The sequence below is a fragment of the Mytilus trossulus genome, chromosome 3 (assembly GCF_036588685.1).
Source record: "Mytilus trossulus isolate FHL-02 chromosome 3, PNRI_Mtr1.1.1.hap1, whole genome shotgun sequence".
Classification (NCBI taxonomy): Eukaryota; Metazoa; Mollusca; class Bivalvia; order Mytilida; family Mytilidae; genus Mytilus; species Mytilus trossulus.
This window is the reverse complement of record NC_086375.1, coordinates 58,298,155-58,315,220: the sequence shown is the minus strand read 5'-3', so window position 1 is coordinate 58,315,220 and position 17,066 is coordinate 58,298,155. Positions and strand designations below refer to the sequence as shown.

Below are 17,066 nucleotides of genomic sequence, written 5' to 3'. Positions count from 1 at the left end.
AACGTATATGTTGAATTTAGAGGTCGAATTTTCCATCAGATTGTCGCCATTCCGATGGGAACTAACTATGCGCTTTTCCTTGTCAGCCTTGTATTATTTTCATACAAATCATAAGTTTCTTCAGTTGCATGTAATAATAATCTCAAGAATATCAAAGAAACTAGATATATTGAGTATGTTCATAAGAATTAAGAATCCTTTTCTAATTGAGTCCCATTCTATATCATACAGAACAAGAGATTTTAAAATATACACTTTTACAGCTTCGAATGCCCTCAAATGAGACCACAACAGTCATATCGATAACAGAATCAGTGACAAACAAAACGATTTAAAATTTTAAAATTATTTATTATTATGACCTTAGCAAAAGTATTTCTAGCTGCGAAAACGTAGCTCATATGTTCTTACGTTATTTTTTCTTCATTATTTGCGGACTGTGCCTCATTTTTAGGTTTATGCCTTGAAGTTGACATAAGCGGTCATTTCAGTATCAGAATCTTTGACAAACGATTGATTTTAATTTAAAATTGTCAATTTCCCGCACTTTACTAGCAGTATACCAATTTCACCTGCATATGGGATATACATTTCCTTACGTATTTGGTAGTCAGGAGCTTGCAGCTGCTTCTCAGATTTTGAAAAACATCACCAGTCTCTGAACAGAAAGATGATGAAACAGGGATATGTCAAAGAACGACTCTTACCTTTTCTTAAAAAAAAAGTTCATCAGAAGATACCGCGAGTCCTTGTTGATAATAGTTATCAAAGGTACCAGGAATATAATTTAGTACGCCAGACACGCATTTCGTCTACATAAGACTCATCAGTGACGCTCATATTAAAATATTTATAAAGCCAAACAAGTACAAATTTGAAGAGCATTTAGGATCCAAAATTCAAAAAGGTTTTGCCAAATACGGCTAAGGTAATCTATGCCTGAAATAAGAAAATCCATAGTTTTTCGAAAAATTCAAAGTTTTGTTAACAGGAAATTAATGAAATTGACCACATTATTGATATTCATGTCAACACCGATATGTTGACTTCTGGGCTGGTGGTACCCTCGGGGAAGAAACGTTACTATAAATATTCCGTATCAACTTCACAAATAATACACGATGGTCTTGAAGTATAGATTATAGGTACTGGCGTTGTTTATTATATTAATTATTTATTATAATATTCTTTTATTTGTCAGTGAATATCAATTTTACTGTCAAGTCTATTTTTGGTTATATTCATTTGACGGGGCTCGGTACTTATACATCCAGTCATTGTATTATTGTGCTGTGGTAAACCTTAGTATTTTGCCTTTCATTTTCGCAAATGTGATTTGTCTATATATACATTGATGTGTTTCTTTGTTGACATATATGTTAGTTTTAATAGTGATAAAGGTTATAACAAAATTTTAACTGATGTTCCCCTATTTTTGAAATTTATACCTAATGTAGAAAAAGAAGATGTGGTATGATTGCCAATGAGACAACTATCCACAAAAGACCAAAATGACACAGACATTAACAATTATATGTCACCGTACGGCCTTCGACAATGAGCAAAGCCCATACCGCATAGTCAGCTATAAAAGGCCCCGATAATATGTCTGTTTATTTTGTTCACATTGTCAATAAAATGGAGTTGTATGCCACTGTCATTCAACAGGTTGACGAAAGATACCAGAGGTACATTCAAACTCATAGATAAAAAATAAACTGACAACGACATGACTACAAAAGAAAAAGACAAACAGACATACAAATGAGAGGTTTAGCTAACTATAAACAAAGGCAACAATGGTACACCGATGTCCAAAAATCATCAAGCGATTGAGAGAAAACATATACGGGTTACTAATCAAAAACCAAGGGAACCACATCAACTATAAGAGAAAAACAAAGGAACAACAGGAACACGAAAGTGCAACAAAATCTATTAAAAATTTTTGGTCCTCGTCCCTTTTTATTTCGAGCGTCACATACGATTCTTTTTGAGACGAAACACGCGTTTGGCGAAAATACCAAATTCCAATCCAATTTACACACATAGAAACGAACTAATAGAAATACTTTAAGAAAATTTTGGTCCTAAATGCTCAACTTATTTGGGCCTTTTTTAAACTTTTTTTTTTCAAGCGTCATAGATAAGTCATTTGAAGGGTAAACGCGCGTTAGGCGCAAATACTGAATTTCAATCCTAGTTTCTATGATGAGCTTATGTACACACATAGAAAAGAACTAACAGAGACCAACTGCCATATTCCTGACTTCGTACATTTAAAAATCAATAGAGGGTTGAACATTATCTATTCGTTAGATGTGTTTAGTTTCAGATTTCGCCACTTGATTTTGGGCATTCCATTTGGAATTTACCACAGAGTTCGGTAATTTTGAAATTTTCCTTTTCCTTTAAGTAGTATGACTCTTGACGTGGCTAGGTATTTGTACATCAAGCTTCTTTTTTTTTGCTTTTGAGTTCCTGGTGCGGGTACCAGATACTAGTTTCGAACCATAATGTTTGTATAGTGTCGTATTCAAGAGCTCCAACAAAGTTATGAGGAGGACAGATTATAATTGACACTCCGTAAATTTTATGGACACCATCACGAATTGGTGGATCCATACGATGTGGTCTTTGACCAAACAAGCTTAGGACAATTTATCCACATGGTAGATTGTGGTTTGTCACTATGTCGTCTTATCTTTTATTTACCAAACGTGTCTTATTCCCGATTGTGACTGTTTTGCTGAGTGTGAATTCGTATTACTATAAGACGTGGTACGGTACTTGTCTGTCCCAAATTCATTTATTTAGTTTATATGTTAAAAGTTATACTTGTAATTCTCATCGGATTTTGTCAAATGCATTGACGTCTTTTCTATTATATTTATGTGTTATAGTAAAGAAAATTAATCACCGTCTTCATTTATTAGATTTGATTTCGTTCAACGTAATCAGTACGATAATTTACGTTTAAAGATAGATTAAAAACAAACCGGACATAACTTTATAATATAGTTTATTGTTACCTTAGTTTGCTATTAATAAGTATTGAAATGTGCTCTGTTATTAAATGCAATATCAGTATTAAGTTCAAATATATAATCTTAAATCAATCCTAACTCTATCTTATTCCTTCTAATGTGACGTCATTTTTCATTTTTTGATGATCTGTTTTACAAATTCAAATGACGTAATTTTTTCGTCATTTTTTTACAGTTTCAAATATGACGTCACTTGGCGTTGAGGTTTAAACTTATTCGGATGTGTCTACTTTTGTGTTTCAAGTGTCTGGTTATGTAATGCATTTCAGTTGTTTCCTATAATTAGTTAATACTTCAGTTCTATCATGTACATCTTTTGTATAGTCATTTTATAAAATTTACTGTTTGCAAAAGTATAAATTATTCTAAATAATAGGGATGTTCTGGTAACTAACAGAAAACCCTTGCCGTTTTTGGCACAACTTTTTTTATCTTTTGGTCGTCGATGCTGTTCAACTTTGTACTTGTTTCGGCTTTCAAACTTTTGTATCTGGGCGTCACTAGTAGGTCTTGTGTGGACAAAATGCACTTCTGGCGTATTAAAATTTTGAACGTGTTGTCTTTTGTTGGCTGTTGTTCGTGTGATTCTTTGTCAATTGTGTTCTCCAATTTATTTATATTGTAGACCTGTGGTGTTGTGTTGTCATTTTTGATGTTATATTTCACATGGCCATAAAAGTGTGAGGTTTGGCATGCCACAAAACCAGGTTCAACCCACCATTCTTTCCTTTTAAAAGTCAGAAATATTGCCATTGTTATATTATAGTTTGTTTTTGTGTGTATTACATTTTAACGTTGAGAGGCAGAATTTACTCAGAATTGTTCAAAATCTGCTCTTTTTCCATTACCTTGTCAATTTCAACATTGAAATCCCGATGGATATGCATTAATGCCAGAGATGAGAATCTGTCGTTATTCATGGTTGATCGTACACACGTTTTCAACCGACGAAGTACACTAAATAAACTCATCATAGATACCAGGACAAACTTTAGTATATACGCCAGACACGCTTTTCGTCTACAAAAGACTCATCAGTGACGCTCGAATCCAAAACAGTTACGATCTCTCCGCGGTAGCACTTGTTACCGGTATTGTCAACATGATACTTAAAATAGTATCTATAGAAGGATACAGCACTGGGCTTACCGCACCGAGTATTTCACACAGCGAGGTTGGCATCTGATCGCGAGGTGTGATACACCATCGTGTTCGCCATCGAGCGACCTCCCGTTTAAATTTGTCTTGATTACATGTCAGGTCGTCCTCGTGTGTTTCAAACAGTGTTGTGATTTGATCGTTTGTTACGTTTTCTATAACACGAGGAAGCAGATATAGTGCGAACAATCGATTTTCGGACAATATTAGACGCGACTCGAGTTCCATTAGCATGTGGTCTATGAATGGAAAATACAATGACACTTTCCAATACTGTTTTGGCGTGTTTTCAGGGCGATTGGCTCTGGTTGTCTGTCGACCGCATCACCTCGGGATTATTTTCCACAATATCAAATGGTTCCGATAAATCTAATGTTGTTTGGTAAATTTCATTCCAAACAGCTTCATCGCTGCGTTCGGTCCGTAACATCTCTATAACTGTTCTACATTCTTTCGTAGCCTCTAACAGATCACATTCTATACCTTGCAGATATTTCCATTGATATACCATACTCTGTAAAATGTGCTCCGAAACTATAAGAGCAATTACAAATTCAAATCTGGTTATAGAGGCAAGGTACTGTCCGGCTTTGTCATCTCCATTTTCTCGCAATCGTTCCAATGCATGAACCACCACCGGAAACGATGCTTTAAAAGTGTTAAGAACGTCGGCTCGACTCGTCCATCGTGTTTCGCAAAGGGTTCGCAATTTGGTCCGCTTTTCCATATTTTCTTTTGTAGTTGCATCGGAGTTCAAATCTTGGTAAAACGCTTGAAGTTTTTTAGATGAATAATCGAACGAAAAGGCAACTTCCTGTACGGTCGACATTACATTTCTAACCGATGTATCTTTACAACTATGGACTATGGACAAATTCAAGCAGTGAGTTTTACAATGAACATACATAGCACCCGGAACCATTTCACATGTTCTTGCTTGAACCCCTTTATATATACCAGACATATTGGCGGCCCCATCGTAGCCCTGTGTCCTCATATTCATTGCAATGATGACTGCACTGATCAAAGTTTCAATCAAAAGTTCCGCCAAATGCTCACCTGTAGTGCTGGTGGCCATCGTGAAATCTAGAAAGTCTTTCTTAACAGATATTTTGTTTGTGATAGTGTCTCTCTCCAAGTAGCGTAGATATACAGATATCTGTTCACGGGTTGAAGTGTCAGTTGTTTCGTCTGCGATTAATGTGAAAAATTTACTATTGTTGCAGTTTTCAACCATCGATGTGCGAATCTGATTTCCGATTATGTTTATTATTTCGTATTGAATATCAGGCGACGTATATTTTGCCTTGCTACTACTGTTTGCTAAGTGGTCCGTCCCTTAAAAAGTAAAATCACAAAAATACTGAACTTAGAGGAAAATCAATTCGGAAAGTCCATAATCGCATGGCAAAATCAAATAACAAAACGCATCAAAAACCAAATGGACAAGAACTGTCATATTCCTGACTTGGTACAGGCATTTTCAAATGTAGAAAATGGTTGATTAAACCTGGTTAAAATGTCGTCGCCCTGTGCCTTTGAGTTTATCATTGCCAAAAAGTTACTAAGCTCTGGTGTGTGTCCACGTATTGCAATATTTTGTTTCCCGCATAACAAAAGTGTCTCAATAATTTTCAACAGAACATGACGATTTTTAAGAACTTGTGTCTTTTTGAATTCAGAAAGTTTGTAGATGATTGCTTCATCAGCAGAACCTTTTGAGTGTATGTTTACAAAGTTATCTGCCATTGCCTGATATTTGAAAGTGTGTAGAACCTTCCCTGCTATGGCGCTTTATGAAGCAAGACAAATTGGACCAATCTGTAACTTTATTAATAAAAAGTTTCTCTCTTGCTTCTTTTCGACCAAAAATCACACAAGGGCCACAGTATAACGCATCCTCAGAGACTGAATAGCGCATCTAGCTATTTTCTATCAACCATTTAGCCGAAAGTCGACGACTGTGTTTACCTATTTCCCTGTAAAGAATGACGATTATTAAGTTATTCCATTATGTAAATTTATTAAATAGGGTCTATTATATATATTTGCGCAAAGTAAGTCAACATAACCCCCCTTTTTTAATTTAAATCCCTGTTTACATATACGGTTTGCCGGAAATTAGACGCGTTTCTCATGTTGAGTTATTTTTACCCGAGGAACGAAGAACTAAGATAGATTCGGGTTGAAATGCGGGTTCAAACGTTGCAATTTACACAGACTATATCATTCTGGGTCTGTAATATTATCAATTTTATTTACACGTGTAAACCTGTTGAAATTGTCTGTTTTTCGGACAGTTGTTGGATTTTCATAACCACTAAAAAATGTGCCGGTATACTATTGAACACAATTTGAAAGTCATTTTCGCATACCCCATGTAATTTGAAGGGTTACACCTTGCATATGATATAATTCCATTTTCTCACACAATTATTAATTTAAAGTGACTTTGAAGAATAAAAACGCAACATACCTCGCCGGGAAGTCATATTTATTTACATCATTCCAGTTGGATGTTAGTAACTGCATCTTAACTTCTGTCATCTGCAAGTTAGAATCGTGTAGACTTGACATGTCTGGTACGGAGGTGTGTTGGCTTTGCCTTTGGGGTGACTGCCAAAACTGAGCTGCAGCTTGCAGTTGCATTGTCACTCTCAAACTCTGGCAAGGATTGTTCGGATATGGGTTCATCTGAAGAATCTTTCGTTTCTGTTGAAACGGGTTTGGTAATAAAAAACTGTAAATAGTTTTCCATTTAGACTTTTCAATCTTTTTCGTTACGTTTTGACGCCGCATGCCGTGTTCAACGCGGAAATGTAACGTTCGTATATACCAGAAACAATAACGGATAACGATGATAAGTCCGGAATATACTTCATGATTTATAGAAATCTTTCAGTTTGAAACCAAATGCCGTTATTTAATTACGTTTCATCAAGTAAAAAAAAACATCATAAAGTTGAGAATGGAAATGGGGAATGTGCATGTTGGCGTATTGGAGCTACGCGCCTGGCTATCGAACTAGATAGGCATATTCTAATTAAATATCAGCCCTCGTTCTTGGAGTGTTGTAGGTGTTGTATTTGGTACATTGAAGTGCTGCGTATGTGGGCAGTAACTTAGATTTGAATTGATAAAGTAAAATATCGCCATCGTATTAGATAGGCATATTCTAATTAAATCTCAGCGCTCGTTCTTGGATTATTGTAGGTGTTGTACTCGGTACATTGAATGCTACGTATGTAGGCAGTAACTTGATAAAGTAAATTTTTCTATTTCCAATCGATAAAAGTTCTGTTGTATTCGTATGGTTTGGGATAACTACTAATCCAGTTCATTTGGTGATCTAAAATAATTTTGGATCAACGAAATTTACACGATATATTTGGTTTGCAGTTTGATCAGAAGAAACACCCACAAAGCTAGATAATAGTATACAATTAATTATGTAATTACTACTACAATTAAATACAAATTATTATTACAATTTTCATTGTCATTAATATAAGTTAGATAAGTTCTTCAAATCTAATTTTGAAACCCATTCAAATCTAATCTTGAATTCCATCCAAATTCTTTCTTAATTTTCGGAACACGTTTTAGAAATTTAAATGTGACGTCACTTTGGGCGTTGCATTGAATATGTCTAACAGGGCTGTGCTTTTGTAATGTATTCGGTTTTATTATAAACCTAGTCACCCCTTCAGTTTAATAGTGTCTATCTGTTATATAGTCATTTTATAAAATTTACTGTTTGCAAAACTGTGTTATTCTTTATAATAATGATGAATTTGTCCCAACTTGAGCGGACTGATTATTCATTTTCACAACTATCTTTGGGGGGCCAGGAGGATTTTGAAAATAAATAACTAAACCTTGATAATCACAAAAAAAATGGTTTGTTCTGTGGTAGTTTGAAAATAAATTACCTGACTTGCAATGTATTGAAAATAAATAACTCAGCAGGTCTATAGCTTATTGGGCCTTCAACGTTTCCAAAACCCTCCAAAAAATGTTTGCCTCGCTCCGCTCGGCGAAATATGTTTGACCATACCTTTCAAAGAGGCTAGCTAAAACCAAACTAAATTAGCTTTAATACTATGTATGTATGCAATATGTGTTTATTGATTGGGAATATAAATGATTCATTTCGTTAAGAAAATTATAAAGTACTTAATCTAATTATACCAATTGCCTTTTACTTATTACTTAGTACTATGTATTTGTGTTTTGTTTGTCCTGTGTCGCTATGTATTATCTTAAAATGTTTGTATATATTGTCCTCCTGTACACAAGTGTGTGTCTGAGGTTATGAATGAAATCTTGAATCTTTAAATTTCTGAAGGGGATAATGATCTACTAGTATTCTGATTAAATGGTACACAATGACTTGACTATACATGTATTAATGGTTTATCTTTTTTTTAAATGGTTATTTGGACGGAGAGTTGTCTCTCATTGGCACTCACACCACATCTTCCTATATTTTATTATTCATAATTAAGTTAACAAATATTTAAAAAATTGTATGTTTTCTAATATCATAAATATAGTGGTAAAAAATGAAAAAGCAGTCTCTTGCTTTAATGAAAATGAAAAATCTTGCTTCAATAGTGCAGAAAATGAATAATCTGTCCTCTCAGTTTACAAAATTAAATAACCGATCAAAAACAAATTCTCCTGTCCCCCCCCCCTTTCCCCAGAATACCAAATGGTCGTCCCCTTAGATTAACCACCCTCCTCTGCAGAAATGAATCTTTTAAATTCCCAACTGCCTATACATGTATTGCATACATACATAGTATTAAAGTTTAGTTTTAAATAGGCACTTTTAAATGTATTGGCAAACCGTCTACGCCGAGCGGAACGAGGCAAAATATTTTTTTAAGGGTTTTGGAGCCACTGAAGGCACAAGAAGCTATAGAAAAAATGATGCAAAATCATGCTTGGTGGGTGTTCTGAAGACCCTTTCATAATCTGAAAATGAAGTTTTGTTTTAGTAATATTTTGACAATATTTTGGTCTCAAAGCAAAATGTATAAATTCAGTGTAAGACTAAAGTTTCTAGGGACAACATCAAAAGACCAATGTGCATAATAAAGCAAAAATATAATTCACATAGTAAAGTCTGTGGCTGCTTTTTCTTTTTAAACTCATGATCAAGTTCATAACAAAATTACTAGATTACAAAAGGAATGCAACACTAACAGAATACAGAAGGGCAGTCAATGAACAAAAGACAAATAAATAAGAAACATTGATCCAAAAAATCAGGACTATAAGTATGAGGGAAAACAGAACTTTCTTCTTGCAAGGCAATGAACACAATTTGATATGGAGACAAGCGTTTGGTTTTGAAATTTCCTACATGTATGTACGGCCCTGTAAAAGTGAGGTAAGGTTTCCTGACTAAGTCATGTTTTTCTCTTACTTTTTTTTACGTCTTTACACTAAATCCATTGGATTTTGAATGTGTACGGATTGATAATTTAGTCTTAGATGCGTGATTTCTTTATTAGTTGTTAGTGGCTTTGAACTAGCTGTCAGATAACTGCGAGTACTCTCAGATCTGTTCCTAGCGGGTTTTTGTTGTGGGGATGTACAAGTACACGGCCACGTCCACGTGTATTTTTGTCAATCTGATGAGTTGATAGATATAGGAAGATGTGGTGTGAGTGTCAATGAGACAACTCTCCATCCAAATAAGCCTATTTCAACAATTTTTTATAGTTCGTTCTTATGTTGTACTGTAATACCACTGTCCCATGTTAGGGGAGGGTTGGGATCCCACTGATATGTTTGACTCCGCCTCATTATGTATACGTGTGCCTGTCCCAAGTCAGGAGCCTGTAATTCAGTGGTTGTCGTTTGTTTATGTGTTACATATTTGTTTTTCCTTCATGTTTAGCTCGCCTGGCCCAAAGGGCCAAGTGAGCTTTTCTCATCACTTGGCATCCGTCGTCGTGTACTTTTACAAAAATCTTCTCCTCTGAAACCTCTGAAACCACTGGGCCAAATTTAACCAAACTTGGGCACAATCATCATTGGGGTATCTAGTTTAAAAAATATGTCCGGTGACTCGGCCAACAAACCAAGATGGCCGCCATGGCTAAAAATAAAACATAGGGGTAAAATGCAGTTTATGGATTTTTTTTTTGTTTAACAGGTGAAGATCTATCTGCCCTAGAATTTTCAGATGAATCGGATAACCGGTTGTTAGGTTGCTGCCCCTGAGTTGGTAATTATAAGGAAATTTTGCCGGTTTTGTTATTATCTTGAATATTATCATAGATAGAGATAAACTGTAAACAGCAATAATGTACAGCAAAGTAAGACCTTAAAATAAATTAACCTGACCAAAATAGTCAATTGACCCCGTTAGGAGTAATTGCCCTTTATAGTCAATTTTTAACAATTTTCATAAAATTTTTTACTAACATTTTCCACTGAAACTACTGGGCCAAGCTCATTATAGATAGAGATAATTGTAAGCAGCAAGAATGTTCAGTAAAGTAAGATCTACAATCACATCACCATCACCAAAACACAATTTTGTCAGGAATCAATCTGTGTCCTTTGTTTAATATTCACATAGACCGAGGTGAGCTCTAGTTTATATATAAATAAGCCGGTTAGTTTTCTCGTTTGAATTGTTTTACATTGTCCTTTCGGGGCCTTTAACTGCTGACTATGCGGTGTGGACTTTTTGTGGGCTCATTGTTGGAGGCCGTATGGTGACCTATAGTGGGTAATTTCTTTGTGATTTTGGTCTCTTGTGGACGGTTGTCTAATTGGCAATAATATTAATACCACATTACGTTACGACGTAAGAAACATACCGTCTGTAAAACGGTTATTCCATAACGGTCACCTAACTCCGCGTCCGTAAAATTTACGAAGGGAAAAACATATCTCTCCCTTTTGAACGGATAAATGGTCGTTCTCTTAATCTAGTTTACCTCCACAGGCACTCGTCTGAGAATTTTTTCCCCTATATAGATATAGGAAGATGTGGTGTGAGTGCCAATGAGACAACTCTCCATAGGTTAAAGTACGGCCTTCAACACGGAGCCTTGGCTCACACCGAACAACAAGCTATAAAGGGCCCCAAAATTACTAGTGTAAAACCATTCAAACGGGAAAACCAACGGTCTAATCTATATAAACAAAACGAGAAACACGTATATATTACATGAACAAACGACAACTACTGTACATCAGATTCCTGACTTAGGACAGGTGCAAACATTTGCAGTGGGATTAAACGTTTTCATGGATCCAAACCTTCTCCCTTTTTCTGAAACAGTAGCATAACATCACAACATTGAAAAACATACGATAAAATATCAATTGGCAGACTTAACTCAATCAAAAAACGTATGATTACACAATGAACGAATAAATTTGATCTGCGATATCTGAATACAAATGCACAGTTAATTAAATATTAGAGACAAACATTCATGACCAAAAAGCTAACAAACAAATTCAAACACACTGAGAAATATTTAACCAATCAATGTTCACTTTAGAAAAAAACCGGTTTTTTTATAATCTTGAAGTTTATACAAATGTTGTAAGAATAAGTAAAAAATTGAAGATATTACAAAATAATCAAAGCTGGTGTACAGACAAGATCCATATAAATAAAAAATAACAAAAAAGCATTATAAACAGTATCAACAGGTCAAATTAACAAGAAAATACGATTTGAGAGTACTCGCAGTTACTGACAGCTAGTTAAAAGCCAAAACCAATTAATAGTAAAAAATCATGCATCGGAGACTAAAATCGACTAAAACACATCACTGGGATTTAGTATTTCAACGTCATTAATAGTCAAAGAAGACATGACTTGTGCAATGCCAAAAATTAATGTATCGACAGGTAGTAGTATAGTGAAGAGCGACTTCTATAGAAATAAAAGTTAACGTGGCTGTGTCTCTATACATCTCGCCTCAAAAGATAATGAAATTTAGTTATGTTTTAATTTGCTAATGACAAAATCAATATTAGTGCCAATGTGAACTATATTCAGAGATCTAATTACAATATTGGTACGATAACCCTTACTTATAAGTTTGTTTAAAGGTTCGATGAGTTTACAAGGATCACATAGTGATTTCCTCGCTATAAGTACAATATTACCATAAAATTTAGGATGTGAAATACCATTTTTAATAAGCTTTCTACAGGTATAGCCAAATTTACTTATCAAATCTTTGTATCTATGAAAGAATTTAGTAAAAGTTTTAAGTTATTTATGGTATCGAAATCCCTGACACAACAATTTACCAGTGATGCATTGATTACGTTCGTTAAAATCTATGACAGCAGAACACACACGGGCAAACCGAACGAGTTGCGATGTATAAACACCGTATGATGGAGCCAAAGGCACATCGCCGTCTAAAAAAGGAAAATTAACAATAGGAAATGAAAAATCGTCTCTTTTGTCGTAAATTTTAGTGTGAAGTTTCCCGTTTGAAATTGAAATGTCTAAATGTAGAAAAGGACAACTGCTGCTGTTTATGTTAGATTTAGTTAAAGTAAGTTCGTTTGGGTGCTGCTGTTTATGTTAGATTTAGTTAAAGTAAGTTCGTTTGGGTAAATTTCTGAAGTATATTTAGAGAACTCTGGATTATTCAACGAAAAAATATCATCCAGATAACGGTAGGTATTTTTGAATGTATCAACCAAATGTAACAATGATGGGTCTTTATTGAGTTTGGTCATAAACTGAGATTCATAGCAATATAGAAATAAATCTGCTATTAAAGGCCTATATACCTTTGTGTTATATCATTTTTGGGGGAAATTTGGTTGCTTATAAAGGGTATCACTGGAGCGGGCCCACTTTTAGGCAGTCAGTGGGCCCTCACTTATGAAAATTTCTGGATCCGATTAAGGTATATAGGAAAAAGATTCTGAGACATGTGCCTGTGTTTCCCTCCAGTAATTTTAGGTTGATTATGAGATGGTTGTTCTTGTACTACTTTCATCTTTTTTAGTTTGTGTATAATCCAGCACTATATTGGTGCATCCCACAGTGGGTAGATGTTCATTAGTAAAATGTATAATAGTCACATTAGGGGATAATCTTATCAATAAGTATTTACATAGAGACATTCAATGATAAAATTTGAATTCTGGGCCTAAGAAATGATGTACACTCTTGATGTCTCTGAGTTTATAATCAATATTCTGAGTTTATAATCACTGTTCTGATGTTATAATCAATGTCCTTCCACAATGCAGGTAGAGGCACAGTTTTCTTGTTTTAATTCATAATAGTGAGAGTCTTTTTACTTCATGATAATATATTCTGTTTTACCAAAACACCAGGGTCCCTGCAGAATCAATTGTGTTAATAGACAATTATCTCCAACTAGCCTCTTCTATACACGCATTTGGATTGCTTATGCTGTTCATTATTAATTTTAATTCCTCGTTATATGACTTTCTGTATTTAAATAGAGCGTTGCATTTCAAAATGAAATGTATCATATCCTCTTCTTCATATTGACAAAGTGGACATATAACGCTGACTTCAGGTTTATTCTACCTTGATTATTGCGGCGATCATTAAGTTGATAACTTCTTTTGCCGCCTCGTAATTTACTTTATATTAAGATACTTATGATTAAACTATGAGCTGTGCGCATAAAAAGAACGAATATTTTGATTTTCTTGTACTGGTATACATGTTGTACGATAGTTTACGTAATATAGTTTAAAAAACTTGTCACATTTGAATACTGCTACCTTTATATTATGTCATCTAATGTCATGAAGGATTAAACTTCTTCCCATTCCAATGTTCATCATTAATACGATTTTTAAAAATATTGATAGATTCTGCACAAATTGTTTCTGTTGAAAGACTATTAATTTTAAGATTCAATTGTCTAATATGGAGCTCGGCCGTGGCAGGTATGACACCACGAAGCAGATAAGTATAAGCCTTTAACTGATCTATTTAGTAAACACTGAATTTTTTGGAAAAAAATGATGTAAAACGTTTCCAGAGCATCAGTTTAAGGTGGTATTGTTTTAGAACAAATGTCTCAAAACCGTAGAGAAGTCTTGGAAGCACATACGTTATAAACAGTTCTATTCGTGTGGTTGGTGGTAAGCCATTAGTTCCATGAAAACCGGTACCAGGGAGACTGTACAGAGTTTTTCTAGCACATGAAATACGGTCTTCTATGTTTATTGTCATCTCGTTTTTTACTGATCTAATTATACCAAAATGGTAGTTTTAGACACAGAGACTTCTTTGTCGCCTAATTTTCAGTCCGAAGTTGGGATGATATTTGATTCTTTAGGTGGTATTTTCATAAAAATGGTACGTACTTCTCTGTGTGTATTACATATTTTTCAGGGTTTGCATATAAACTAGTTACGTTCAACATCAATTGGGGCTACAAGAGCAATATCATCAACAACAGTCGGACATCTAATGTAGGGTTTTCCAATATGTGTTCCTAGTCTATTACGTTCTAATGTTTTTAAAAGGTCAATTTATGTGTGTCTTGTATAATCATGTAGACAAAATGTCACCTTGACGCACCTCTTGTTTAATAGGAAAATAATCAGCAAGACTACCATACCACTTTACTTTTGAAGTTAAGTTTGTATACCATGGCAAGTTCCTTTTTGCTTCTACGAATCTATCGTTGATCAATAGAGCTGCAAGTATTATTGAGGCCGGTATTTTTGGTGAAGTCAAATGGTAATGATGACTGATCTAAATGCACGTAACAGATGTTCTATTCTGTTAAGTTTGACATGTTCAAATACTTTTAATAATAATCATTCAGGTAAAGGCAATATATACAATTACATTATACAAAAAATTGTCCAAAATGATACCTAAATATTTCACATTTGATTTAAATTTACTCTCAATTTTGATATCATCACATTTAATAGAAAAATCATTTACATTAACATTTTCAAGTTTTTCTTTGGTCCAAATAAAATGCTTTCAGTCTTCCCTAAATGTAGAGACAATGTATTATCAACAAGCCAATCTTTACATGATTTCAACATAAGTGATAGTTTTCTAGAAATTATTTTTGGATCTGAATTTGAAAAAAAGAATAGCTATATCATCAGCATATTATAATAAAACCTTACAATCTGAATCAGTATCAATGCTAACTTGTAAATCTAACCCACATGTTAAAAATAAAAGCGGTCCCCAGGGGTGGATCCAGGATTTCCAGTTAGGGGGGGGGGAATATTTGGAGTTATTTTTAGGTAAAATTATTGAAATATTCTTCCAAAGGGGTGAAATGTAGATATCTCTAACTTTTGTGTGGTAAAATGATCAAAAAATTAAAGTTTCAAGTTGAAACCGCCTTAATCCACACCTGACAACAATCTACAGATAGACGGGCGGACAGACGGACGCAAAGTGAGACGAGACAGATCACAATTGCTCACCTGACCAATATATTTTGCAAACGAAAATTTCTACTTTTACCAGCGATTTTTAATTGTCCTTTCATAATATCTGGGTTTTTTTTACTTTTTTAATTTTCGGAGGTTGTGCCAGACTTTACTGTGTTCGCAACAAAACAACTAAAATCATGGCAGAATGAGATGCATTTACGCAGTTATCTTTATTTTCTTGGGATTCCAAGCATGTAATTCGGTACAGTATTCGGCTAAATATTTAGGTTTGCAAGTGAGAAACAAATATAGACACAGAGATACAAATTAACAAACTAACTTTTCGCTTGAAACAGTATTTCTATCTTCCATAACGGATATTATGAAAGAATCTCACCTGCCGATAGTTTCTTGACCGTGTCATGATGACATTTTGAAATTCAGTAAGGGATGTTTTGGAACTTCGATTATCAAAGAAATTTATTATAAAAAACCGGAAATACATTGTAACATTAGTTTTTACTTTAACTGCTAAAAAAACCTATTATATTTGTCATCAAACGCAGCTCCGCATTTGACACTTTCCTTTGAAATAATTTATAGAACTTTAATAAAGCGTAGGTCAGTTGATAAGTAATCACGTTGATTCTGTTAAACTGACTGTTTTATATACTTTGAATGTTAAAAAAGATGTAATGGTCTCTTCTGATACTTAAATATGTTGGAGTAAACCCATGCTTTGCAAATTTTAGGGGGGGGGGGGCGGACGCCCCCGCCTAAATCCGCCCCTGGTCCCAATACACTACCTTAGGGTACACCGCAAGTTACACCAAACACTTCAGAGCTTGTTTTGTTAATATTAACAATCTGTTTTCTGTTTGTCAAATGTGAATAAAATCAATCTACAGATCTAACTCCTATCACATCAAGCTTATCACATAATGATAATACTTTGTGATCAACCGTAGCATGTGCCTTCTGTAGATCGAGTAAAATCATGCCTGTAAAAAGACAGTCGGCTGTTTTGACTTTATATGATCTGTTCGATGTATGAGACAGCTGTCGGTAGAAAATGAATTTCTAAAACCTAATTGAAATTCTTACAAAATGTTATTTTCTACTAAAAATGTCGCTAATTGTACGTATGTATACAGTCTTTTCTAATATTTTTGAAACAGTACTTAATAAACTGGCATGACGATAATATTCAGGCATTAATCTATCCCCTTTCTTGAAAAGATTTTTTACTTAAGCAAGCTTTAAATCATGAGACACAGTTGCTTCTGATATAGACATATTTACCAAAGAAATAATAGCTAGATTCTTAATAATGGAGCTGCGTCTCTTAAAAAATTGGCTGGTATACGGCCATCTTAACCTATGCATCTGTAATGTACACAACTCTTTAAATACAAAATCTTTAGAATTACATGTATGTAATTTTCATTCGTTTTTCTC

The 17,066-nt window shown here is 34.3% G+C and overlaps 1 protein-coding gene across 1 annotated transcript; it reads right to left on the bottom strand.

Moving 5' to 3' along the window:
• Positions 1–4,494: 4,494 nt before the first annotated feature.
• Positions 4,495–5,442, bottom strand: LOC134710900 (zinc finger MYM-type protein 1-like). The gene has a single exon (XM_063571309.1). The coding sequence runs from the start codon at positions 5,440–5,442 to the stop codon at positions 4,495–4,497; it is 948 nt and encodes a 315-aa protein (XP_063427379.1).
• Between the last annotated feature and the right edge of the window lie 11,624 nt (positions 5,443–17,066).

Bases quoted from the DNA above. Each gene is read 5' to 3' on its own strand.
- LOC134710900 (XM_063571309.1), bottom strand. From the start codon at position 5,442: ATGGTTGAAAACTGCAACAATAGTAAATTTTTCACATTAATCGCAGAC.